This window comes from Acanthopagrus latus, chromosome 1 (genome assembly GCF_904848185.1).
Source record: "Acanthopagrus latus isolate v.2019 chromosome 1, fAcaLat1.1, whole genome shotgun sequence".
Taxonomy (NCBI): domain Eukaryota; kingdom Metazoa; phylum Chordata; class Actinopteri; order Spariformes; family Sparidae; genus Acanthopagrus; species Acanthopagrus latus.
In genome coordinates this window covers 23,256,961-23,282,484 of record NC_051039.1, presented here as the reverse complement: position 1 = coordinate 23,282,484, position 25,524 = coordinate 23,256,961, and the positions used below count along the sequence as shown (strand labels likewise).

The 25,524-nt window shown below is 42.8% G+C and overlaps 1 protein-coding gene across 3 annotated transcripts; it reads left to right on the top strand.

The window, feature by feature from the left end:
• The first annotated feature begins 4,597 nt into the window (after window positions 1-4,597).
• On the top strand, window positions 4,598-25,119 carry mafgb (v-maf avian musculoaponeurotic fibrosarcoma oncogene homolog Gb). Of its 3 annotated transcripts, none has more exons than XM_037073368.1 (3): window positions 4,598-5,265; window positions 19,033-19,098; window positions 19,188-25,119. In XM_037073368.1, exons 2-3 carry the CDS (start codon window positions 19,063-19,065, stop codon window positions 19,671-19,673), a joined length of 522 nt encoding a protein of 173 aa, XP_036929263.1. In that variant the 5' UTR covers window positions 4,598-5,265; window positions 19,033-19,062; the 3' UTR covers window positions 19,674-25,119. The 3 variants fall into 3 exon arrangements, with proteins under 3 accessions (XP_036929263.1, XP_036929342.1, XP_036929186.1); XM_037073447.1 differs by lacking the exon at window positions 4,598-5,265 and adding an exon at window positions 5,275-5,949; XM_037073291.1 differs by lacking the exon at window positions 4,598-5,265 and adding an exon at window positions 18,589-18,884.
• The last annotated feature ends 405 nt before the right edge of the window (window positions 25,120-25,524 follow it).

Sequence of the window (25,524 nt, the reverse complement as noted above, 5' to 3'; positions counted from 1 at the left end):
TTATGTAGTCTCCTCTGGCACGTCATCGGAGTCCTCTACTCCTAAAATCTGTAGTTATATGTCATAAAAAAAAACCAAGACTTTCTCTGTCCTCACTGGCCTGGAGGTGCATTGTGATTGGCTATTCGGAGAGGAACATGGTCAAATTTTAGAAGCTGTCTGTCAGCAGGACATGTGACCGTGAGTGGGGTCATAGATTTCACTGCAGACCCTGCTTTCTCCTCTTCAGTAGTGCCCATATCATGTGTAAAAAAAAATAATACTCCAAATACTCCACAAGTATGGTAATTCAGTAATGTCTCTTCTGTGACTGATATGATAATTATGACATCATTGTCTATTCCTTTTGACAAGCGTGTAATTAAATCTATGTAGCATTTTGTTGTGATCATCTGGTTGAGATTGAAGTTGGAGCTATGTGTATGCAGTTTAATAGTCCAGTGGTTCTCAAACTAAAGTTTGCACACCCTCAAAGGGTCGCAAGATAAACAAACGTGAGGCATCCTGAGGAGGCTGAAAAGGAAACAAAGTTCTGCTCAACATATTTGTATGGATATTTTTAAGCTTTTACTTTTTGGGCCCCAAAGAGGTAATTAAATGAAACCGTCTGAGAAGTTTAAAGGGGAAATGATTGGCGCTGCAACGTCTTCATCCGCACCCAGGTGACTTCTACAAGTTAAAGTTGGAAAGTCTTTTGCTGGAAGAATGATGAAGCTATTCGTAATCCCCAAATAAAATCAAAACAGACTGGTCCTTAGAGCCATGCCACATTTCATATATTTCCAGCATTTCCAGACAGATGTTAAAATATGTAATAAAATACAGCTGTGAGGATTGGTCGATCAATGGAAGATAATCAGCCATTTGATAAAAGATTAATCAAAATAATTTTTTATGCAAAAATGGCAGAAAATGTTTTCAACTTCTCAGTTTCCTGCTCAAATTAAAGATATGATGATGAAAAATGACTTTAGTAAAAGTGAAAGTCACCCATAGTTCTTGAGTAAAAGTCTTACAGTATCTGATATTAAATCTATTTAAATATCAGAAATATTTTCCTTGCAGTAAATTAACTCTGGTATCAAAACAAGCACAAGTAAAACTAAACATACATTTACTTGCATGTAGCCTACAGAGTGCTATGGTTGGATCTAAAAAAAAATGTACTTTTGAGGAAATGTGCATACCTAAATTGCATCACTGGTTTTATATTATATGAAACTGAAAATCTTTAGGTTTAGGACTGACAACACAAGGGATTAAACAGCATCACCTTGGACTTTACAGACATTTTTCGCGATATTCTCACATTTTATTGACCAAACAACTAGTTCATTAACCTAATAAATAATTTGCATATTGATCTTTAATGAAAATAATTCTTTGTTGCAGCCTTGGAAGTAATGCATTTGTGGAAGGGCTAACAACTCATCTGAAATGTGTGTTGTCTGAATGTTATTTTGTAATCTTAGTATTGTACATTTTCTTGTGTGCGAAAATCTTAAAGAATCAGCTGTCAGATAAACGTTGTTATACTCTGAGTGTTGGAACTGACTATCAGGGAGTTGTGGATGAGTGGGATGGTCGAGGAGAGCCGTGCACTCACATTTGGGGATGTTATGAAATTGGAGTAGCTGCAGCAAACTTGAAGTCTGTGAAGCACTTTCTAGATATTTGGGCCCACTCCTGCACTCCAGGCCGCTTGCTACATTTTGGATTAACAGATGCCACTTTGTGTTAGAATGAGATAGGCCTGTGGGTCTATTCAGGCAATACACAGGTGCATAATGGCAGAGTAAAAATGATGGGAGCAAAGTGACGGTTTGTGAAGAGCCATGTCCTCATTATAATTGAACAATTTATAGCTGTTGTAGGATTAGTTTATTTTCCTTAAACGAATACACACACCAGTGTCCCTTGATTAAATTGCAGGCCCGCCAGCTCGTAGTGCACTCGGGCTGTTTATTTGTGCGTGCAATGGTTTTTCCTGCACTGCTGAAGTGTCTTGGTAATCCCCCTTTTATTCCGAAAGGTTATTCTCCGCTCGCTCCTGCCTCTGTCCGTTAAGATTAGCCATTCCTGGAGAGACTTCCATTTGCCTCTCATTATTAGACTTCTTTTACCTTGCGCTGGTCGGGCACCTCTCCTCCACCTCAGGTGAAGAGGATGTGCTCTGTGTCAATCACCTTGACACAGGCAGAAGGTCTAAGATGGCAGTTCAATGGCAGATAATCCTGAGTGGAAAGTTTGGACTGTGTGCATGTGTGTGAGAGTGAAGGAGCGTGTGTGCTCCATCCCAGCATGGGATTTCTATCCACAGGTAGGCCAGATGCTACCTGTCATCTCCATTCAATCAATGTAATCACTGACCTTTGCAGGAACATGGTTGTTTGCATATCGTATCGAGGCCAGGAGGAGTGCCAGAAACCAAGATGAGTGAAAAGATGGAAAGGGCTCTTTTCTGTCTCTCTCTGCTCCATCACCACCACCAAACATCCACCTAATCTTCTCTAAAAGTAAAATCTTAGAGCGGCGAGTGTGGAGCGAGGTGTTTGTGGACGGTCAGTCTCCCATGTTCCTCTATTTTTGTGTTGTCAATAATGTGTGTGTGTGTGTGTGTGTGTGTGTGTGTGTGTGTGTGTGTGTGTGTGTGTGTGTGTGCATGTGTGTGTGATCTCCGGGCCGATACAGTATCAGCTTGGTGCAGCTGTCTGCTAAAACGGTCGCAGAAAGAGGAAGCTCCGACAGTTAGCACACAGTCAGTGAATCTGCACTATGGGCTTCCCTCTCATGCCGACTTGCAGTGTGCAAGTACAGAGGATTCCTGCAGAGATGCACCTTTAGTCTGCTGATGCTTATCTGGGAATGAGACAGGCACAGAGGTGTGTGGGAGTGGACGGATATTATCTGTCCTCTGAGCAGTGGTGGAACAAATACTCAGGTCTTTTACTCAAGTAAAGGCGGCAATGCAAGTATGTAAAGTACATTTGGATTATTGTGTCGGTAAAAACTGCAGATGTATCATCGAAAAAGGACATCAAATGGAAGTGCTCACCTCAAAATACACAAAAGTACCTCTTAAATGCAGCACTTCACTGAATGTATGTATTTACTCACTTGCCCGGCTTTCGGACAGATTTTCAGGGGTGAAAACTGGAGTAGAAGTGTAAATTAGCAGTAAATGGAAACATTCAGTTAAAGTAAACATTCATCAGAATAGTTAAGTGCAGTACTCAAACAAACGTGCTTGGTCACTTTTGTTTATTGCGGTGTATTACCCAAGTACGCAGCACGTTACCTCCCCTCAAGAGCGAGTATTCATCAGTACTGTGGACATGGGTGAAATAACACATCTTCCTCTCGTCTTTGCTGATGAAACGTTTGAAGCTCCATTGGATGAAAATTCATAAAATGATGCTTTGAAAAGTTGCAAACAGATCCTGAAAACACCTCACCCTACGACGACGTAAACAGGCTGCATGATTAGATTTGTGCTAACTATGAGTCATTTCTAAAAAAGCACCTCACGAATATATGTCCTCACTTTCAGCAGCCTGGCAGAGACGTCTTAAAGAGGAGATATCAGTCGCTGAACAACACCAACTGCTTTTTTAATAAACTGAGAGACATTATCTGGAAATAGGCTGCCCACATTGGATGAGTGCTTTCTTGTCTTGTATCGAAAGTCATTAGTCCCTCAGAAAGGGAAATGCAGTATTGATAAAATACTTTATGTCGGCACTAATAGTCTTGTTTTTAAATCATGCTGTAATTGAGGATTGATAGTGTGTGATGTATGATCAGTCTATGGAGGTTTATGGCACTGTTTGTTTTCTTCGGTCTTTAGCATCTGAATGAAAAACAGATTGGAGAAGAGGGACTTTCACCTTGTCAGGCAGAAAACCAGACATTTAAAACTCAAGTTGGCTGCAAAAGTGTAAAAATGCACAATTGCTCAGATTTAGAAACTAAATGTACTTGCTTTTAATCCCTTGGTATTCATACTATTAGTATATCTGTTGACTACAGCTTCCATCAGAAAAATATTGTATATTTATAACATTTATATATACTCTGTATAATCTGTTGTATAGTTTTTTGTAAAGTGATGAATTCTTAGTTCTCTGGACCCTGACTCAGGAACTCATCATCTTGATACTGCATTATCATGTCCTTCATTTAGAGGAAGTTCAACACTGATACAAATCTACATGTCACGTAGATGTTTGCTGTTATAAAGCTTATCAGCAGGAACAAAAACCGGATCTGTATAAAATTATATACCTTTCTCAGGCCAATCCTCAACATTTGGTACAGTGTCATTTTTTTCTGTATAGATAAATGTGTAGATTGTGTGTGTTACATTATCTCTACTTATTCACACGTTATAATGAGTAAAATATTTGTTTTTTTCCACTTTGAAATAGCCCAGTTTTATCAGTCAGTTTATCAGTTTTTAATCAAATCACAAAAGAATGTCAAATGTGGGGAAAAAGCAGACATTATCTTCAACTCTGGTGTGATGTTACAAAAGCAGAAATATTGTTTTTCCCCCATAACTGAATAAACAAGCTGTTCTCAAATAAGAATTGTGTCCCCAAAACACAGTTTGAAGCTAAAAAGGTGGCAGGGTCCGCCACATATAAACAAAGCAAAGCAGTATGAAATTGTGCTTTCCTTTAAAGGTCACTTTGTTTATTCGGTTTACTGAGTAACAGAAACAAAGTGATGTTTGTTTATTTGGTTTTGTTTAGGTATGGAAACAGTACTACATGATGCACCTTTAACTTACAAAGCACGTAAATGTCCCTAACGGCAACCTATAAGAATGACAGCATCAGATGTTATTTTGTATTCCCTCATTCTGAGCTATTGTTGGAGCCAATCGGCACTTCAAATGTGAGCTCTAAGTTTAGACATTTGCATGGAGGAGGGGCTGCCTGTCACACACCGACTGTTGTTACAACAGTCCATCACACAGTAGTAGTGTCTCATGTCTCTTTAAATGCGGGCTGCGTTGATCCTTCATGAATGAAACCATGTGATCCAAACATCAAATGACGTCTGGCGCCTCCGACCATAGACTAAAACAAGCGAGGAAGGAGTGGATATATCTAGACAGCCGCGAGAAGGCGTGAGCGGAAGAAAAAAGAAAAAAGAAAAAAAAAATTCTTCAACTGTCTCTCTTCACACCGGGTCGACCTACCGTCGGCGAACCCCGACCCTCGAAGGTGCGGTGGGCGAAAGGCGCCGGTTTGACTTCTGGTGAGTCAGCTTTATCGAAATCACAAGTGAAATTCTTTAAAAAGTGCTGAATGTAGAGGTGTTGTTTTGCTGAGTATGCACCGCGACCGCCGCTGCCATGCCGTTCCAGCGCGGTCGCCGCTTGTGTTGCCGCTTGTCCCGCTGAGCGCCGCCGCCGCTGCGCTGTCCCGATCCGCCGAACTCACAGCGGCACCGCTGCCGTTTAATGGGCAGCAGCCTGGTACTGCTGAATCATCACGATCCAGTCGTCATCCAGACCCGTACATGCGGGTCGGTGGCTCGAAAGGCCACGCCGACCGACCGACCGGCGATTTCATAATAACACAGACAAAGGGGGTGCACGCTCCGTGCGGCTGTCAAGCGTAAAAAAAAGAAGCCATGTGTCGGAATTAACCCAGAGGACCGTGGAGCAGGTCGGCTTCCTGTGCCGTCGGTATGCCCGGGGATTCCCTTATGTTCTGGCTACTACATAGATAGATATTAAGATATTATGAAAGTAAGAGCAAGGGGGGACGTTAACGCAGAGAAACTACCAAGCACCTTCAGTAACAACACACAACCTCCACGCTAGCTTCCCCCACTGTCCTCTCTGCTCGGGGTGCTGAAGCGGCAGCGGTGGACACACTGACTGGAAGCGTCCTGCCGTCGCTTCACAAAATTCACTCGTCTGTCGTTTCTTCTCAGGTAAGATGGCCAGTCAGCTGTTCGTCAGTCAACTGTGCTGGGCTTTTGTTTTGTTTAGTTGTTTGTTTGTTTTTTTTTGCGGGTTCACTGGCTCTCCTGGTTGACATTTGGTCCGCTCGCCTGCTTGGCGGCGGTGGCAGTGAGTGAAAGGTTCCGCGGCGACAACAATAAACAAGCGCAGCTGTCACCGTGGTGTGTTAGTAACTGTCAGGCGTCTAGCGGCTAGCTACGGAGCGTCCTCACCGTTAGCCGAGTGACGGAGCGGCGACAGGGACTGCTCTTGACATTTGCTTTGTGTCAGCCGCCGTTCCTCCGGCGGGCCTCCACTTCACATATGTTAACATCAGGTGCTAAACGCAAAGTGACTCGGGTTGGTTTTTTGTTGTTGTTTTTTAAACGCACAGAGTCGGTGTATTTCCCGGCGTGCCCGGTCGTACGCCGGTTGGCTCGCGGCAGAGATGCTGATTCATCACAACGTTGTTATTTCTCAACGTCTGCGCGAGCCGAGCGGAGGCATGAGGGAGCCATGGCAACATGGCACCGGCGGCAGGCGGGCGGACAAAGGTCTGGAGCGAGGGAAGGAAGAGCTCGGTTTATATCGGGGGCTTGGCTCTGAGATGAATAGGCCCGGGCATGGAGCGGCTGTTGACGTGTATATGTGATCATTAGAGCTCATGTGGGCTGAGGAAAGAGTGTTTAAAAATGTCATTAAGGGCTAAATTTGCTCATTTTCTTTTCTTCCAGTGAGGTTTGGTTATCAGCAGGCTCAAACACACACTCAGACAAAGTGGATTTAATGTGCACACTGGCAGGATAAATGTGCTGTAAAAGATGACGTTGCTTTTCTCTGGGGTTATTATGACTTTATTAAACCTGACTTTTTTATTTCTTAAAAGCTCATCTAAAAGTGTACAAGTCAAAATGTAACCTTGAAAGTGTGAATGTTGGTACTTGGACGAACACAAACGAAGGGCTGGAGAGGAGGACACACATCCCCATGGCGGCTAATGTCGAGCATTGATTTGCTCATGAGGCCACACAGACATCTGTGCTAAAAAAAGAAAGCACCTCAATGAACTGTAATGGCTGCAGCGGAATATCCTCTGATTGATCGCTTGTAGATGGGCCATTATCTGCTGCCTGGTAGCAACCCATGAGCATCGCAACTCCTAAACACTGAGGAGTAATAGGGAAGCTCTGTGGGCTCAAGAAAAACAGAAACTTCACCCCCTAATGACTCCATATCAGCAGCTTTAGTTAGAGTCAGCACTCTGCGGAGTGTATCAAAAGTATGTAGTAAGCAAGTTGGCAAGTACTGTAATAGAGGGTCATAATGATGAAACAGTTGTATCAGTACTGGAGAGAAGAGCAAACCCCCCCAACCCCCCTTACTGTCTTTCTCTGTCTCTCCCCCTCTCTCTCTCTCTCTCTCTCACACACACACACACACACACACACACACACACACACACACACACAACCAAGGGGCTAAACTTTTTTATACTCGGTATCTGTATTTAATCAGTGCTTGAAGTGCATTTCTCTGTCAAGTACTTTCCCCATCCTTCCCTGGTGTTCACGGTAATTGAACGCTGACCAATGCTTATGTGTGCAACTTTGCTGATGGTGGCGGAGCGGCAAGGCGCGCGGAGCAAGGGGGATGAAGGAAGAGGGAGGAAGAATGAGAGATGGGATTTGCGCAGAGATTGAGAACAAGGACCTTTTTGTCTTCAAGGCATTCCCCTGAAAATGCTGAGGCGAAGCAAATGCGCTCTCGCTTGACAGATGGCGTTTTCACTTGTTACTTACCACAGCTAGTTTCTTTGCCTTGTCGTGTGCATGCGTGTGTGTATATGTGAGTGTGTGTGTGCGTGTGTGTGTGCGCGTGTGAGAGAGGGTGTAGAGAGAGCAGGAGATATAACACACCTATAAGATGCTAAGATCTAGTTGCTCTAGGGGGATGTGTGTGTGTGTGTGTGTGTGTGTGTGTCTAAGCACCAAGGTTAAAAACAGTGTGTGTGTGTGTGTGTTCCTTGCTGCACTTGCAGGATGTAGAAGGAAGATGTAGCAATGGGAAGTGATTTTACTATCAGTTGGCCCTTACAACATTGTGCACTTGTCAGTTGATTCCTTATATCTGACCTGAAGCATCTCTTTTAAGCAGGAAGTCCAAAGTAATGAGTACAACATCTCTGTTTTAACACATCTGAGGAGTGTGTGTGTTTGTATGTGTGTGCGTGTGCGTGTGTGCGTGTGTGCTCGTATGATCATATAAACTTGTTTGATTTTCTGCATGCACAGGGGTCAAGTTGATGTAACACTGTGTAAAACCTCCTCTGGTGTGTGAGGGAGGAAGGAAGGAAGGAATGGACCGGAGCTTCTGACAAGTGTTTACTCTTCTGGAAGGAAGAAATGCACTCCTACTGAGAGCTGAAAGCTCCAGTCCATTAATTGATTAATTGATTTAGTCAATTAGAGAATGAATGAGCAACTATTTTGATAACTGAGTTGTAACTTGTGTTTCTTTTAGCCAAAAGGCTTTCACAGTCTTACGATTGGAACGTGAATACTTTTTAGTTGACCATTGTTTAAATATGTCAACAAGGGCTGAAGAAAATTGTGATGGAAGGTTTTCCCAATTGTTTTGAGCATTTTTGCCATGATAGTCGTCACGTTTATCTTTGATGAAAGGTTCATCAAAATAATTCTAAGTTACTTGCAAATGTTATTGATAAGTATCACATCTAAAAACATTGTCTGGTTTGTGTTTTATTTTGGGGTGCAACTAGTAATTAGAGCCTGACTGATACTTAATTTCTGGGGTGATGCCAATACTGATGTCTCTCATTGAGATGTTGGAATCAGAGAAATAGATTGTTTTATGTCAGATGATTAATTTAGCAAAGGATGGATGCTTGCAATAATGTAATAAAATGTTATAGCCTTGTCATTAATGTGTAGCTCTAAATAGAACTAGAGCTGCAGCGATGAGTTGATTTAAACCATCAGCCGATTGAATGCCAATCAGTTCCCAACTATTCTGATCATCCATTAATCGTTTTATGCTTTAAATGTCAGGGTTTGCTGCTTGTCTTTTTCATTCATGATAGTAACTGATGAGTCTTTGGATTTTAACTGGAAGACATAACTTTGGGCTCTGACAAAATGTGAGGAGCAATTAAAAGAAAAATCTCTAACTCTATTAAATGTTCAAGTTTTATAGACTAATCAATTAATAATTTAATTGCTAAATCAATTGTCAGATTAATAAGTGATGAAAATAATAATCGTTAGTTGCAGAAATAGAAGAAGTTTAAAACTGGAAAAAAGGAAAATTTTAAGGGTCACTCAGATAAATCTAATTATAGAAATACAAACAAGACCAACAAACCGAGCAAGAATTCAGCTGGTGGTACTGGACAGTTTTTGATACTTGGTGCTTCGAATACATTGAGGTTGGTACCAACAAGTTATCAAGGTTCAATACCAAACATGAACTGTTAGTCTCCAGTCTGTAATTGTGATGTGGTTGTTGATGATGGTTTGCTCCTAATGCACAGCAGTATATTGTAACATGCTCCTGTTTTAACTCGTTTCTGTATCCGTCCTCCCTCTGGGATTGCATTTAAGAAGAAGCTCCACAAAGGCACCGTTTATTGCAGGGTTGTATTACTGGATTGCGTTAGATTGCACAGGTGTTCACAATACTGTGTCCACCTCCTGTGTGTGTGTGTGTGTGTGTGTGTGCGTGTGTGTGTGTGTGTGTGTTTGTTTTTTTACGTATGTGTGTGAGAGTTTGGTGTCTGTGAAGATGATTTCTAAGTGGTGCCCGCATGTTTATGATCTTGTTTACTACTGGGATCCATTTCAGTAAAGTCTTGTTACGCTTGCAAATTTCTGAGAGTGTGAGAGAAGTAAAAAGAGAGAAGTTAAAGCAGGAGTAAAAGCCGGAGTCGGAGAGTGGGTGAGAGAGAGAGAGAGAGAGAGAGAGAAAAGGAAGCAGTGGGGCAGATCAATAGTTGAGTGTTTTTTCTCCACAGTAATGATGAAATATGGTGTAAGCAGATCTGGTGCATAATCATTGCTGTGCTCCACTGTTTTTTTTTCCAGCTTCCGTGTGAGTGTGCTGCTTGTCCTTGTGTTCCTTTGACTTTGTGTGTGTGCGTCTGTGCATGTTGACTGTACCCTCCCGCCACAAGTGTCTTGACACCTTATTTACATAACCTCCCTGAGAACCGAAAAACGTACGAAATGAAGCTGAATCCCAGATGTCAAAAAGACAAGACGAGGAAAAACAAGTTCAAGTTCAGTTTAAGCGGCTCAAATTACCGATCGAACCCCCCCCATGTCCTGACATGGTCGCAGCGTGTTCAAACACTGCTATTACAAAACTGCGTCTCTGCATCAATAATCTCTCTGTGATCAGTGCTCTTTGAGTCAAGTTCTCATGTTTTCCCTCCGAGGACTGCTGGGTTTATTTTGGAGCTTTTTGAGAAGACTCCAGTTAAAGGAGGCTACTCATTCCCACACATACACAAATAAACACACGCACACACCATGGCATAGCAGTGATTTTGTTTTGCATGCTGTTTTGAGATACTGAGAATGTAGCCGTGGAGATGCAAGGCCCTGGTAACAGGAGTATCCGTACCAGCGGTTGTCTACCAGTTGCATCATCTCTCTGCGCCAAATTGCCGCATTTTCTAACTGCAGTGTGACGATCCCAGAATTGTATGATGGTATGAATTTCTGAACCTCTTTAAATGTAAAAAATAAAAAAAACGGAAAAAAAAACAAAACACACACACACACACACAGTGTGGATCAATGCCAAGGAGCAAAGAGAGGGAGCGAAGATGTGTGTGTGCTTCAAATGTGGTGCCAGCTCTTTGCCTTCACCTGTGGCATTAAATTGTCTCCGTGCAACAACAGTTCACCACCGAGTTTTTAATGTCCCTGTTCTGTTTACGCGTCAGAGCTGCCCCGAAACAAAATATCATCAGGTTTTTTTTTGTTTTTTTTTAGTGTATTTTTTTGGCCTTTGGCTTTTTATTGACAGAGCAGCTGAAGACATGGCAGGAAACAGGCCGAGAGAGAGGGGGAGGGACACGCAGCAAAGGGCCCCAGACCGGGACCCAAACCCGGGGCCGCTGCAGCGAGGACAAAGCCCCCGCACATGGGACGCCCGCTCCACCCACCAAGACAAATAGTGCCCCTATCATCAGGTTTTAACCACTATTACACTCGTTTAGGGTTGCACAACATATCTTCCCTGGATGCTGATTCCTTTTATACCTCTTATATTGGGAGCTTAAACAGCTTAGGAGCGTTTTTACTCACCTACTTTTTGTCTGTCTGATCTTTTAAGACAAAACTGCAACTCATTTTTTGATTTAATCAATCAGTTGTTTAGTCTATAAAAAATGTCCTGTTTGTCAAACCAACTGTCACAATAATCAAAGATGTTTAATTTACTATCAAGAATTGCTGAAAATACTCACTTTTAAGAGGCTGGAAACAGGCAATTTCTGGTTTCCACTGCATGATGTAGAACATTAGTTTCCTTTTCACGTCCATTGTACTTGGTGCTGGAAACCACACAATACATTCTTAAGTTGGATAAAATCAGAAATACATTTGGATGATGTGATACAAAGTGCTGAAGTGCGTCCGTTGTTTATTATTGGAGGAAGCCTCGGAGATGAGGAGAAGCCTTTTATCAGGATGAACTTTTGGTTCCCAACAATTTTTCATCCTTCTGCTTCGTGAGGAATAATGTGGAGTTTTCCCACATAAACATATTATTTGATAGATGTGAAGTATTTATATCACAGTACTGTAAACTGACTTTGTTTTCATTCTCGTTCATTGATGATGTCCTGAATGTGTGATACATAGCAGTAATCTGATGTGAGCTAAATGTCTGGCATGACGTGTGAATATAAACTGTATGAGGGCAAAGAGACATTACTACAGTGTTATATTTGTATGCCCACACACTGTGGTCCTGTGTGTGTGTGTGTGTGTTTGGCTGAACCAGAATTCCTCTCATATGGTCTTAAATGAGTGACAACAACTGGGGAACCTTAAGCAGTCACCTGGAACGTCCTGTGGACAAACACCTCCCTTTGTTCGTGTCTGATCTCATGGTATGATTGCCAGGACCTCTCCGATGTCATCTCCCCATTTATATGACCAGTGGTGATGAGCGTGTCCCCTCGTTGCTGCCGCACCAAAAAAACTTTCCCTCTATCTCAAGTTGCTGTGCGGGTATGTCTGCGCAGGGTGACATGTCGTTTTTCGCTTATCTCCGTCTCCCTCGCAGCCCTCTGTTTGTTCTTCACGCACAGAGAGAGAAACCAACTTAACCTACGCTACACTACATGCTTTCTCTCCTCTTTAAAAAAAAAAAAAGCACTTATGAAGAAAAAAAAAAGGAGCCAGAGCTCAATTGCCTGACAGTGCAGTTTTTTTTTGCTTGTGTTGGGAAATTTGTCATCACACTCCGACTTACTACCTGGAATGGGAAAAACGTGTCGACGCCAGGACTTTTTCTCGCCTTTAATAACGCACTTGCACAAACACTGCCTCGCGCACGCTTAACCAGCAAGCACGTGCACACTCTCGCGCACACACACACACACACACACACACACACAGTACCCCTTTTGAACTCTCAGAAAAGTGTGAAAGTGATCACTCTTCACTCCCCATATATTATAATATGTATATTAGGGGACGCACACTTCCTTCTTTGGAAGTCTTCTTCACTTACGTCCTGTTTTCTTCATCTCCTCCACTCCTCTCTGTCTGTGTTATCATGCTTATTTCACGCTCTGCATACCTCCCAGTTAATAGCTTCCTGCTTCTTCTCCACACACACACACACACACACACACACACAGGGTTCAAACCGGTGTCTTCTCTTCCCCCTCCGTCTTCCCCATCTCTCCCTGGCCCACCGCTGTGAGTCTGCCCCCTCTCTTATACACAGGTTGCCATTATTGGCGATCTGATTCCTAATTCTCAATTAGCCTCCACACAGTGCTCGCCGTTAATTATTTACCAACTCCCTCAACACCCTCTGCCCACACCAGATCAATGGGCGCGAGCACTGCTGCCTGCTTCTGTAAAAAAAAGAAAAGCCAAGGTGGACTGCAGCCAGAGGGAAGCTGATTTTGTGGCGCTCTTAGGTTTTAATTCCCCCCCCCCAACATCTCTGCTCTCTTTATGTCTTTCCATCATGTCCTCTCTGTGTCTTACAGCATGTCTTCCCTGCCTCGCTCAGCTGCCACCCTTTGTGTTCTCCATTATTGCTCAGAGAGTTGCCTGAGGGGAGGAGGCGCAGTTAAGGCAGTTGTTATGTTGGGATTATTCAATAAAGACAGACTTTGCGGCTGCACCACAAAACAACTTGTGACTCTTACAATCTATTCTTGATCATTCTCTATATGCTATCTTGTTTATGCTTGCGCACACCCACACACACCAGCCCCCGGGTCGTTTTTGAAGCGCTTAATCCGGCTATTTATTTTCCTCTGTGTGTGTGTGTGTGTGTGTGTGTGTGTGTGTGTGTGTGTGTGTGTGTGTGTGTGTGTGTGTGTGTGCACGCAGCGCGCCACCAGCTTTTAAGTAGGAAGTCTCTTTCTAAGAATTCTGGCTGTATGGCAGTAGTGGCTGGAGCAAAAGGTTCTCTCAAACAAGATTAATTAGAGCTCCGTCTGAACCCAGACACACACACACACACACACACGCACACACACACTCATGCACACTACATGAAGAAAAAGGAGCTGTACTGTATGTCTTCTTGTGCTCTTTATAAGCCCCATGATCGCCGTGTTCACCTTCTGCCACACTATTACTCATGTTCTCATCCCTTCTCCACGACTTGATTTGTCAACAACACAGGATGTGAGGCTTTTTCTGTGTGTGTGTGTGTGTGTGTGTGTGTGTGTGTGTGTGTGTGTGTGTGTGTGTGTGTGTGTGTGTGTGTGTGTGAGACAGAGAGCAGAAGGTCTGGGGTGAGGGAGAGAGAGAGAGAGAGAGAGAGAGAGATGGTCAGCAGTAGTTTCATTGCACTGGATCAGCTTCAGAACTTTTCTAATTGGAGGTTTTAGTCGTGGTCGTTGCTGAGTTCAGGATTTTTTTTTCTCCCCCCCCTCCATCCATTTCCCCCCTCCCTGGTTCTCTCTCTCTCTCTCTCTCTCTCTGCCCCCCCACCTCACCCCCTGCCGTACCCAACAGCTAAGCTCTTACAAATGTGTTGAGGATGCATTTTCACCCAAACGCTTTCCCACCCCCTCTTCTTTCCTCCATCTCTGCCCCCCCTCCCTCTTTCCCTCCTGTCCTGTTCCTCCTCATCGCCGTTCCTCCCTCCATCCCCACCTCTGTCCCCCTCCTCTCCTCCTCCTCCTCCTCCCCCTCCTCCTCCCTACTCACTTGCCTCTCTCTTTATCCTCTCTTCTTTCTCCCTTGTCATTTGCACCCCCCCCACCCCGTCCTCCCTCCATACTCAGCATTTTTCTCGGTTGTGGGTGTGATGTCTCCGCTGTAACGCTAATCAGCTCTGGAGACGTCAGCATTCTTTCAGCCCTCTTCACCACCACCACCGGCACCCCCACCCTCCTCCCTCTCTCCTCCGTTCTTACCTAGTCTGTCTTTACCTCGCTATCCCACCAACTACTCACCCTCTTTAATCCTCACTGTGTCATCTTTTCTCCTCTTCTCGCCGTGTTTTATTCATCTCCACCATGTCCCACCTCTTCTTTCATCTCTGTCCCCATGTCCCGTCCTCCATGTTTGTGTGTGTGTGTGTTTGTGTGTGTGTGTTGTCTCTCCGCTGTAACTGTAAGCAGCTCTGCTCTTGAGTTGTCAGCATTCTTTTGGTTGCTCCATAAAAATACAGCCTGCCACAGCAAAAAAGCTGTCTGTTGTAGCAACAGTGACTGTGGCATTGACCACACCGCAGCGACCACCCCGCAAGCATTATGGGAAGGACACCTCTGGCACCTTGTGTTTGTGTGTGCGCGCATGTCTGGGCGCATGTCTGGGTGCGGACGCTCAAGATGAATGGCGGTGCCTTTGCTCAGCAGATGATCCTTAACCTGGGTGACTCACACATGAGCTGAACACACACACACACACACACACACACACACACACACACACACACACACACACACACACACACACATATAGGCACGCACACATACGCACGCACACATTCACATCAACAAACTGGCTTGTTGCAGTTTAATGTTGTGGTGCAGATCAGGTTAGTTGTTCTCTAACCTTGACAAAATAAGCCCCAAACTTACTGTCCTGCTCCCCAAGCAAATATACGCCACCGCGAACAGAATGCTTGCTTTTACGATAATCAACATGTGCACCAATTAGGGTTGCAGCAGTATGACATTTTTCAGCAGGATAACATCGCATAAATATCCCTGTATCACGCAGTTATTATTAGTAGTACCGGTTACAGTGACTTTCAGTAGGAAGGAAGAAACTGAAAAAATGGTTATAATTTCATGACAGACACTGAAATTGATGTAAAGCTGAATTTTGAATAGTAATACAGTACAATTAAGTATCATAGATAAATAAATGTACATGGTATGATAATCGTCAATTTTCATTCTGCAGTGTACCTTGACAACAGTATTTTTGTCAGTATCCTTGCCTGTATTGGAGAGGTGATAGATTAGACAAAGGAAATGAGGAACTAGCAAGAGGGATATGACATGCAACGACAGTCCAAACTGGAGTGTGGACATTGTGGTTATGCGTCTCAGTTAGCCTCAAGGACACACTTAATCAGCAGATTAATCAATAAAGAAAATGATCATTAGAATTACCTATAGAAAGATCCTTTACTCATCAGTTGGTTGGATTAGCTCATGATCGCATGTATCACTTACTGTTAAGATTTGTAAAAATCTGGCACATTTTGTCATTTGAATTTTTCTTGAATTTAGCGAACAGATGTACAAACCACAAACAGTGGTTAGTGTTGTGTCATTAGACACGATATCTGAAACGAAGACATTTGCCGAAACCCAAAGATGACTACGGAGTGGCTGTATTTGTATGGGTAAAGATACACAAGTACCGTCTGTACTCCTGCCGTGATTCTGTTTGCTCGTTGCATTAATTTAAAACAACTAAAAATTCCCTCACATCTTAATTTTCTGTCATCAAGTATGGAATAAAACCCCTGGGCCATGCATGAACAGTATGTTCAACTTCGGCATGTATCAAGCATTGTTTAGCAATTTAACTACATCGGCACATTTGTGTACTTGCAGCCAACCGTTTTGTGTGTGTGTTTTATTGTGCCCCACTGGCATGGCAGCAGGGGAATCTGTGTGTGTGTGTGTGCTTGCTTTTTGTTTGTATGTAGATGGGTTGCGGGGGAGGGGGTCGGGGTTTTGGGCACAGGGGAAATAAACCAGTGCCTGGCAGGAAAACTGCCTCCCCCCCCGCCCCCCCCCCCTTCACCGCCCCCACCCCCAACAGCCACCCCTCAGTCTTCATGCCTTTGATCCATCTATTGTGCGATGATGCACCTCCAGCTGTGGGAGGCTGCATCCCAACACAAGACTGCAGTGGTACATGAGGTTGGAATACATTTTTTTTTTTTTTTATTGAGAAGAAGCTCTAAATATACACAATTTAATGAACTGACTGATCCTCACACCCTGAAAGAAGTCAATGCTGTTGCTCCACCATAGTATATCGTAGTTTATCTTTCCCCCGTGTTGAGTGTATGTGCATTGTGTGTGCACGCACGGTTACTTGTATGCGCTTGTAGCGTACGTGTTTCTTTGATCTACAGCTATTTATAACTGTAGAATTTGTGGCAGCGCTTGCACAAACACTCGCGCACCCTCGCAGACAGACAGGCAGAGGTGCATTGTGGGGGAGGCTCACTGACAGAAAAGAGTAAGAATGAAAAGAGAAGAGACACATATCCTCACGTCTCTTAAATGTTATTACTGAAAATTTGCTTTTTAAATTACCCAACTTGTGAATGACTGAAGAAATATGGCTTCCTCCCAAATTCTTACTTTTTTAAACTGGCTGGTGACACTTCATAATAACCATCATTGAAAACTGGTAAATTCATAGTTAATTAAACTTAAACTAGTTATGTATTGGACTGTTAACAATTGAATGCCTCATAATCCATTGATTAAGCAATTGTAAAGGTTTATAACCACCAGTCACAACTTGGTAATGGCCGTCTAAATAATGTTTATGGACTACACAGTATTTATTTACACTTACAATGTGTTATAAGCATCAGTTGCAGCTTCACATTAAGCAACTGATAAAGAATAACTTCAACCCAAAATGAAATCTGAACGATATCTACTCACCCTCATGCTGATTGAAAGTCAATTGAAGCTTTGTGGTCTGCTAAACGTCTGTGCAGCAAAACAGCATTGCAGCGTTCTCCTAAACAATGGAAGAAGATGGGGACTTGTTTTTAAATGTAAAACCGAAAACTAAAAAACATAAAATGGTTCCATCCAACTCAAAGTCTCTGGAGGACCCGAGATCCCCAAATTATTTAATTGAATTAATTTGAAAAGACACGTGAGTAAAAATCATAAATCATAAAATGGTCTCAGTACAGTACAAGCCCTGAGACCCCAAGTAGATTTGAAAACAGTAGTGGACTCAGGATGTTTTAGGGGCAGTCATGATATATTTATAAAGTGGGCACTTCCCCACGTTTTGTCCACTGGAAGGGCACCCTCGAGGACACTTTATAATATTATCCACCATCAGGGCATCCAAGAGGGCCCTTAAGTGAACCTTCGAACATGGGGTTACCAGGGGGGGCCATTGTTATAAAGTGTTACTGACTGTCTCAAGTGTTATACATGAGAGAGCATGAATACATGCTGTCTTTAACCGCAAATTGGTTTAACTGAACTTCATGTTCGGCACGATCAGGTGTGGCGATAACCAAATTCGCGGCCAATCACAAGACAGCTTGTTCTCACGTTGACCTGCAGGCCTTCATCAGCCTGAAGCCACGTATCAGGCAAACCCTCACCTTTAAGGAAATGAGTTAGAGAGTTGTGGAGGGTGTAAAAGCAGAGGAGGGGCTGGAAGGGGGGATGAAAAGTGACAGGGGAGAGCAGAAATTTGCGCGGCAGTGGAGGAGAGAGAGAGAGAGAGAGAGAGAGAGGAGAGAGGGAGGGGCGAGAGAGTGAGATCAGGAATCTGCTGAGTCATCATGACTGGTCTCATGATGATCGCTCAGCAGCAGCAACAATAGCAGCACTTTATCGAACACACATACACACACAGACACACACAGGTCTGAGAGATGAGAGCCAGACCAACGCACCACACAAAGCGTCTCATTGAGAGCTTGTGAGATGCTCATCTGTGGAGCTGTGCGCTCTAAGGACTGATCTCATCTTTTGCACTTCCAGCCTCCCTCTTTGTTGACTTCTGATTCACACTGTGTCATCTCCATCCTTTGTCTCTTGTTTCCACTGTGGTACAATCACATAAACACACATTTGTGAATAGGTCTATATGTGTCTTGGGTAGTGTGTGTGTGTGTGTGTGTGTGTGTGTGTGTGTGTGTGTGTGTGTGTGTGTGTGTGTGTGTCAGGGCTCTAACAGTTGGTTTTCCCCTGGAGTCCTTCCCACAAATTTAACCACTTCCTCTTCTTTCACGTTCATTTCACCCCTATTGGCCTGAAGCCAGCCAATAAGAGTTCAGCAACACAAAGGTAGTGGGCACTGTTGGTGTAACCACCAGGAAACAGGAAGTCAGGGAAATTCTAAGAAAAGTTTGTTTGTCACTTTCACTCATGCATTGTGACACGGGTGCATAAGGCTTGAACATGCTCACACCTCAGTGCTCCAACAGTAGATTTCGCTCCAGTGTGTCTCCACTGGTCCAGGTGGGTAGCAACACGCAGTGTTATTGTTCTTTTCTTAAACTTAGTGATGGTGTTTTTTGAATGCTTTCACCCTGTTAACTGTCATCTGTCACTGTCATCTAAAAAGCTGTCTTTTGCTCATGATTTTAACCCTCTTGCGTCTCCGCAGGTCTGTTCAGAAGAGCAAGGCTCTTGTGGCATGACGACGACTAACAAAGGAAATAAAGCCTTGAAGGTAAAACAGAGCATGTTTGACCCTATATTCTCTGTACTTGTTGGGTTCTGACTCTGACTCACTCCACTCCTCCCTCCTGTTTCCTCCAGGTGAAGCGTGAGCCGGGGGAGAATGGCACCAGCCTCACGGACGAGGAGCTGGTGACCATGTCGGTGCGGGAGCTGAACCAGCACCTCCGAGGGCTCACCAAGGAGGAGATCCTGCAGCTGAAACAGCGGCGGCGCACCCTGAAGAACCGAGGCTACGCCGCCAGTTGCCGGGTGAAGCGGGTCACCCAGAAGGAGGAGCTGGAGAAGCAGAAGGCCCAGCTGCAGCAAGAGGTGGACAAACTGGCCAACGAGAATGCATCTATGCGTGTCGAGCTGGACGCTCTGAGGTCTAAGTACGAGGCGTTACAGACGTTTGCCAGGACTGTGGCACGGAGCCCCACGGTCGGGGTCGGGGTTAGGGCCGGAGGGGGGGGAGGAGGGGGAGGGGTGCCGTCATCAGTCATTGGTCCTCTCATACCAGGGAAGGTGGCAACAGCGACGAGTGTGATCACAATAGTGAAGTCAAAAACAGATGCACGGTCTTGAGGGAGGGGACGATAGATGGGGGTGGAGTTCAGCTGCAGCAGGGTGACTCTTCTTCCCTTCCGGCCACCTCTCCTCCACCTGCACTGACTTCAAACAGCTGGGCAGTCTCCATCACATCGCCTCAGCATGTTCCCGTCACCTGTCCCTCAGATCAGTGCAGGCAGAGGAAAGGATGGAAGCAGAGGAAGATCATTGAGACTATAAAGATGCAAGCCCCTTGGTCAGCGCATGATCATTTAGCACAGGACAGACACACAGGGTTCCTACGGTCACTGAAAGCCTGGAAGAGTCAAAGAACTTGAGATTTAAGAGTGAGATAATTTGGATTTTATTCCAGGCCAGAGAGGAAAAAAACAAACAAACAAAAACATAAATGCCAAGAACACTTTGGAGAAATCATGACATTTTGTTCAGTTTCCATACACATCAGCCAAGTGTTCAGTGTTGAGTTTTAGACAACTGTAAGTGCATAATAATCACACAACTGCACACTAGACTCAACATGGTTGCTTGCCTGAATCAAGATCTAGAACACTGGAATTTGCCACAACAACAAAACTATTCAAACACACGTAATGGAACCAGACAAACTGTGTTTGAGGTGCAGTAAGTAGTTTTGGAGAAGAAAATCTAACTTAGAATTTTACTATTTACAAGAAAAATTAGGTAATAATACAAACTCAGAAATGTTCATATTTTCCTTACATGAATAATCAAGCTGTTCTCAGAGAAAAATAAGGTCCCAGAACACTGTTTGAGTTAGAAAGGTGTCAGCATGAAACTGGATTGTCCTTTAAGGTCACTTTGTTTATTCAGTTTATTCAGTCATGAAAACAAGCAGACTTGGTTTCTTCATGTCAAGGAATACCTTTCTCTTTTGATTAAAATTGCTTCCCTCAAAAACTACATACTGCACCTTTAATGTAACACATATAGGAAAGTCATTGGATTTGTTGACACAAACAGTGTTTGGTCCCTGAGTTCTAAAAGAATACACAAGATTTCATGTGACCTGCAGAGAAGTCCCATCATGCTCCACCCAGCCAAGAACTTTTTCAGAAGAGTACTATAGAAAAATATATATTACACAATGGTGGTAACTGTATTTCTACTGTTTTGTACTGTGTTGTCATTCACATGAGGTCCAAAGTGTATTCCCTGTGTGTCAATTGTTATATATATCAGAAATTCTGTGAAATTCTGTGGCGCGTGTTCGTTTTGGTATTGCTATATTTAGTTAGCTGTATTTTTTCTACAATCTCTTCTATGTCCAGCTCTCTCTCCTCTGTCTCTCTCTTATCTTATCTTTCTCTGTCCTTCCATTTTTCAATTCCAACTGGTTTTCCAGTTATTACACTCAGCACTTCCTGGATTTAACAGAAAGATGGGGGGGAAAGGCAATTGATGTTTACCAAAAAAACAAAAACAAAAAAAAACCACAGAAAACGATGTTGTGAAAGGAAGATAAAGTCGCTCAAAGTCACTGACTTTATCTCGGCATGTAAAGGGTTTTCAGGGAACTGGTCGTCTGAATTCAGATAAAGTCGTCTTTTTGTCTGTTTGAGTTCTTGTCAAAAGTATATTCAAGAAAATTGGAAGGGCAAGTGCCTTGGTCTCCTAATGATATGCATCAAGAAGAGGTCAACAGGGCATGAGGAATTGTGGAGATTCAATGCAAATAAATATTCAAAGTTGTTTGCATATTTACCTGTGCTTAATGGGATACACTGACCAATCAGGAATCAGGTTGTGGCAGCATTTGACTCTTGCTGTGCGTTGTCGTATGAGTTGTGTAGTACCCATCAGGATTCATTACATTAATTACACCCATTTATGTGACTCAGCAGTTCTCTCATTTCAAGAAAAAAAAGTGGGTCTGCAAAACAGGAGCCTGTATTCATCACAATTTTATCTGTGTTATGTTAATCACTTGGTTCACGTGTTTGAATTTGATTGGGTACTGGCTCAGAAATCTAGGTTATCACACCCACAGCTAACATTTCTTGCCTCAAATCAGAGTGGTTTTACGCTGCATTCCTCTTGCTTTTAACCACAGAGCTCACTTTGCAAGTGCAAATGTGATTATTGACAGTGCAGTCAGCAAGCGAAGATGCGCCTCTGAACTTCCAGTCACACAAATGGGATGTCATTTCACACGAGTGTTACCATAAAAGTAGTCCTACGTGGTGTTCTATACTCAAAGAATCTTTGTCTATGTATGGTAGAGTCTGGAGTTTTATAAAGACAATTATCTTTGCATTGTTTGTAACGACCTGTAAAAAAAAAAAGAAAAAAGAAAAAAAAAGGTATAAGAAAAATCTGTTTGATATACAGTATCTCTCTATTTTGCAATTGTACCAAAAGTGGCTTAACTACTGAATAGCTTTGTTTTTCTCTAGTGACTAGGCACGTGTGTGTAACCGTGAACTAGCGTGTGGTGTGCTGTGTAGGTACGTGACGAGGTAACTATAACGTTCACTATTTCATGGATATGACTTTGATCCTTGTTTGATTTCAGGCCGAAGCGGGTGATGACACCGTGGGTAACTGCACTCTTTTCTCTAATCAGAAAATCTTTGTCCTCCCGGCCCCATCACTCAGCTCCAGTGCCGCAGACGTGTTAGATCTCGTGCTTATCTGCTCCCAATCTGCACTTAGGACTTGTACATTTAACTTTCTTTGGCAGACCCATTTCCCGTACCTGCTTTTCTTTTGGTCCTTGCAGCATTCGAAGCTCATTATTGCAGATAAATTGGCCGGTGTATTCAGGTGATCTGGTGAGGTAACAGAGATGTGAAGCTCAATAATGGGCCTACATGGCTGCACCACCCCTACTCCTTCAATAAGTTATTTTTGTAGTGTGTGATAAAAGTATTTGTTTTTGCGGTGTACATTTTATATAGTTCTGTGTATATATCTATATATAATGTTGTTCCTGTTTTATTTGTTTTTTAACTGTTCTGTAAGTGTCAGGGAAGTGAAGCAAATCTGTTTGTATTTGGTGTTTTATGAAGTGAAAAATTGTATTCTGCTATTTAATGGTCTGTCTGTCAAAGAGTAAGGTTAACCTTAAAAAGTACAATTGCCTCAAACGTTTTTTTTATTATTATTATTTATCAAAGGGACAGCTAATTTAATTGAGTTATTTACTGAAATAGAAACAGGAACATTACATACATGCAGCCTTTTTACCTGAACCGCTACTTTTCCACTGTGAAGTAAAAAGGGGTTAACAAGCCTACTGCTGTGCAGTTAATAAGAAACGCGAGGCACGTCCTCATCTGTATCTGCATTTATATCAATTAAAATTCAAACAGGTGAACAGCGAGTTAAGGCACTGGTAGGGTTTGAGGTTTTGAAATATGATTTCTGCATTTTCTTTACGCTGATAACCATTTGCACGGTCAGCCAACTGTGAAATCAGAGAGCTACAAATGTCAAATGAAAATTGCCGAAACATTATTCGAGCATTTTCAGCTACAAGCAAATATTAGCTATCACACACAGTATATTCATGTATGCGCTCTATATTTAAAAAAAAAAAAGAAAGAAAGAAAGTGCTGTTTTGTTGATTTTCGGCTAGGTTTTGTTGTTATATTCTTTCTTCCTGTCAGCCTCTGCGTTTGCTTGTTAAAAGACGATTTTGCTGGCGAGTCCTGTGTGGCTGTGTGTGGCACGAGATAGGAAGAAACACACGACTTCTGCTCAGATTGTATCAAGTTGAAGCAAAACCTTGAAACTTGTCGGTGCTCGTCAGACTGTGTGTGTCGCTGTCAAAGGATATGTTTCCACCCAGTCTGTGTTTGGATGCTCCTCTTGTTTAACTGATGCATTCTGCGTGAATGTGTTAACGTGGCGGCTGCTGTCTAATAGACATCTCTAATTATGCAAACCGTGTAGGGCAAAATTAGACCTCCTGCCACACACGAGCGGTGATGCTATCGTAGTCATTGTGTCGAGTTGTCTGTTTTTATGATTGCAGGTACAGTGTGATGTGACAACTTTAAAGAGCTTATATACAGAGTGTTAAGCAGTTGGTTGTACGTGCCGGCGCTAGTTTGTCTCTTTAAGTCTGACTTGTGCATTGTGTCTTCAGTGTCACTGAACGATTAACTGTGAAAACATGAATATCCTGAGGAGAGAAAAAAAAAACAACAACTGAAAAGCCTGCAGTCGAACTGAAGAGCGCGTGTCTTCCATAGCTGTAGTAGAGTCAGGGTGTTAGGTCTCTAAACAGATTAGGTGAAATATCAGAGTTTCTTCCTGATCTCCACTCAGCAGACACGATCAGCTGACAGCAGTGACCTTTTGGTGAACATCAGGCAGACAAGGCGCTTGGTGGTTTATAACAGAGTTTAAGAGCTCAGAAGACACGCTGACCTTATTTCCCCCCTGTCTGTACAGGGGTCATGGCCTCCTTTATGAAAAGACACTTCATCTCAAATCCAAGCAACCACTCCTAAACCACATCTATGAATATTTTACCGAGGCAGAAAGGAGTGCTGGGGGAACATGTGATGAAACTCTTAACCACGTCCCAATCCACTCATCCCAGCTGTTTTTTTCTTTACAAAGCGTCACTCTCAGCGGGCTTCCAGGCCCCTCTTCACATTCTTCTAGGAGATGCAAATCATTAACTCCTTATCTTTCTGCTCGGCCAATCGCTACGTAGTCACCCAGTTGTTTTCCTGTGTAGTGAATCACGCCACCGTACTCTAAAAGCCCTTTCACCCACCTCCAACGGCGATCGATGGGAGTAAATGAACCAAGGATTCCTTTGATCGTTTGTTTGGTGTTTTCATCAATAATAATGTTTGCTTTGCCTCCCAAGTTGCTCCCCCTTCTCCTGCTGCTCTCTCCCTCTGTTGCCCTTGCCCTTATCAGTCGTTCAGCCTCGAAATAACATTCTTACCCAGAGTTTAGGTATCACATAACATTTAACTTTTTTTTGTTTTGTTTGGTTTTTGTTTTAACTCCTGATGATATTTTTTCCCCCATCAAACCACATGTGTCTGCCAGTGAGACTTCGACCAGGTTACTCATGCGAGCTGGGATATTGTTGTGTTTCTAAAGTATATAACGGTCAGTTCAAAGCTAGAGAAAAGTAGTGAGTTCAGAAATGCCCTTGTAATAGAAAATTCTGTGTTTTGTAATATTTCTGTATGGGGTGTTATAAATTATTCTATGACAGTACTTTCTATGGGAAAATACTTAAAATGTGACGGTCTTTGTAAGTATTTATCTTCAACTAAATTATTGTACCTTTTTTTTTTTTGCAATTTGTAGATATGTAAGTGATGATGACAAGGTATTGGTAATCATGGAATTAACTGTTTCATCATCGGTCTGATGCATCTTTTAATTTATTGATGTATATACTGTATGTTTGTTGATAAACAGCTTACTTTATTTTGTATATGACCAATAAACATGTTTTGAAATGGAACAACTTATTCTTGTGTAAATAACGACTATAGGAATACTATTTTTAGCATACTCAGTTTGCACATTATTGTTAATATCAACAGGGTGTTGAACTCAAAAAATAAATATATGTATACAATAGAGCATTTTAAGTAGATATAGAATGCATTTGGCAAATTATTGTAATTCCTTCACAGTGATTAAGACGGTCACTGCCATTTTAGCCATATTGTGCTTCTTTTCTCACAAAAGAAATCATACATATGTACAGTGCTACAAATATACTGTTCATAAAAATCATATGTATATTAAATGAATGAGCGTAGGTTCGGAAGTTCAAACTCCCCATCTTAAATTTGTTATCTTCTTTAATCAGTCATGATCTCAGAATTCTGAGAATAAAGTCAGAATTCCAAGTAAAAAGTAA

What these genes read in the sequence shown, in the direction of transcription:
- mafgb (XM_037073291.1), top strand. Translation starts at nt 18,825, where the DNA reads ATGCTCACACCTCAGTGCTCCAACAGTAGATTTCGCTCCAGTGTGTCT. An exon ending in GTGTGTCTCCACTGGTCCAG is followed by an intron (nt 18,885 to 19,032) that starts GTGGGTAGCAAC and finishes GCGTCTCCGCAG; the next exon opens with GTCTGTTCAGAAGAGCAAGG. An exon ending in AAGGAAATAAAGCCTTGAAG is followed by an intron (nt 19,099 to 19,187) that starts GTAAAACAGAGC and finishes TGTTTCCTCCAG; the next exon opens with GTGAAGCGTGAGCCGGGGGA.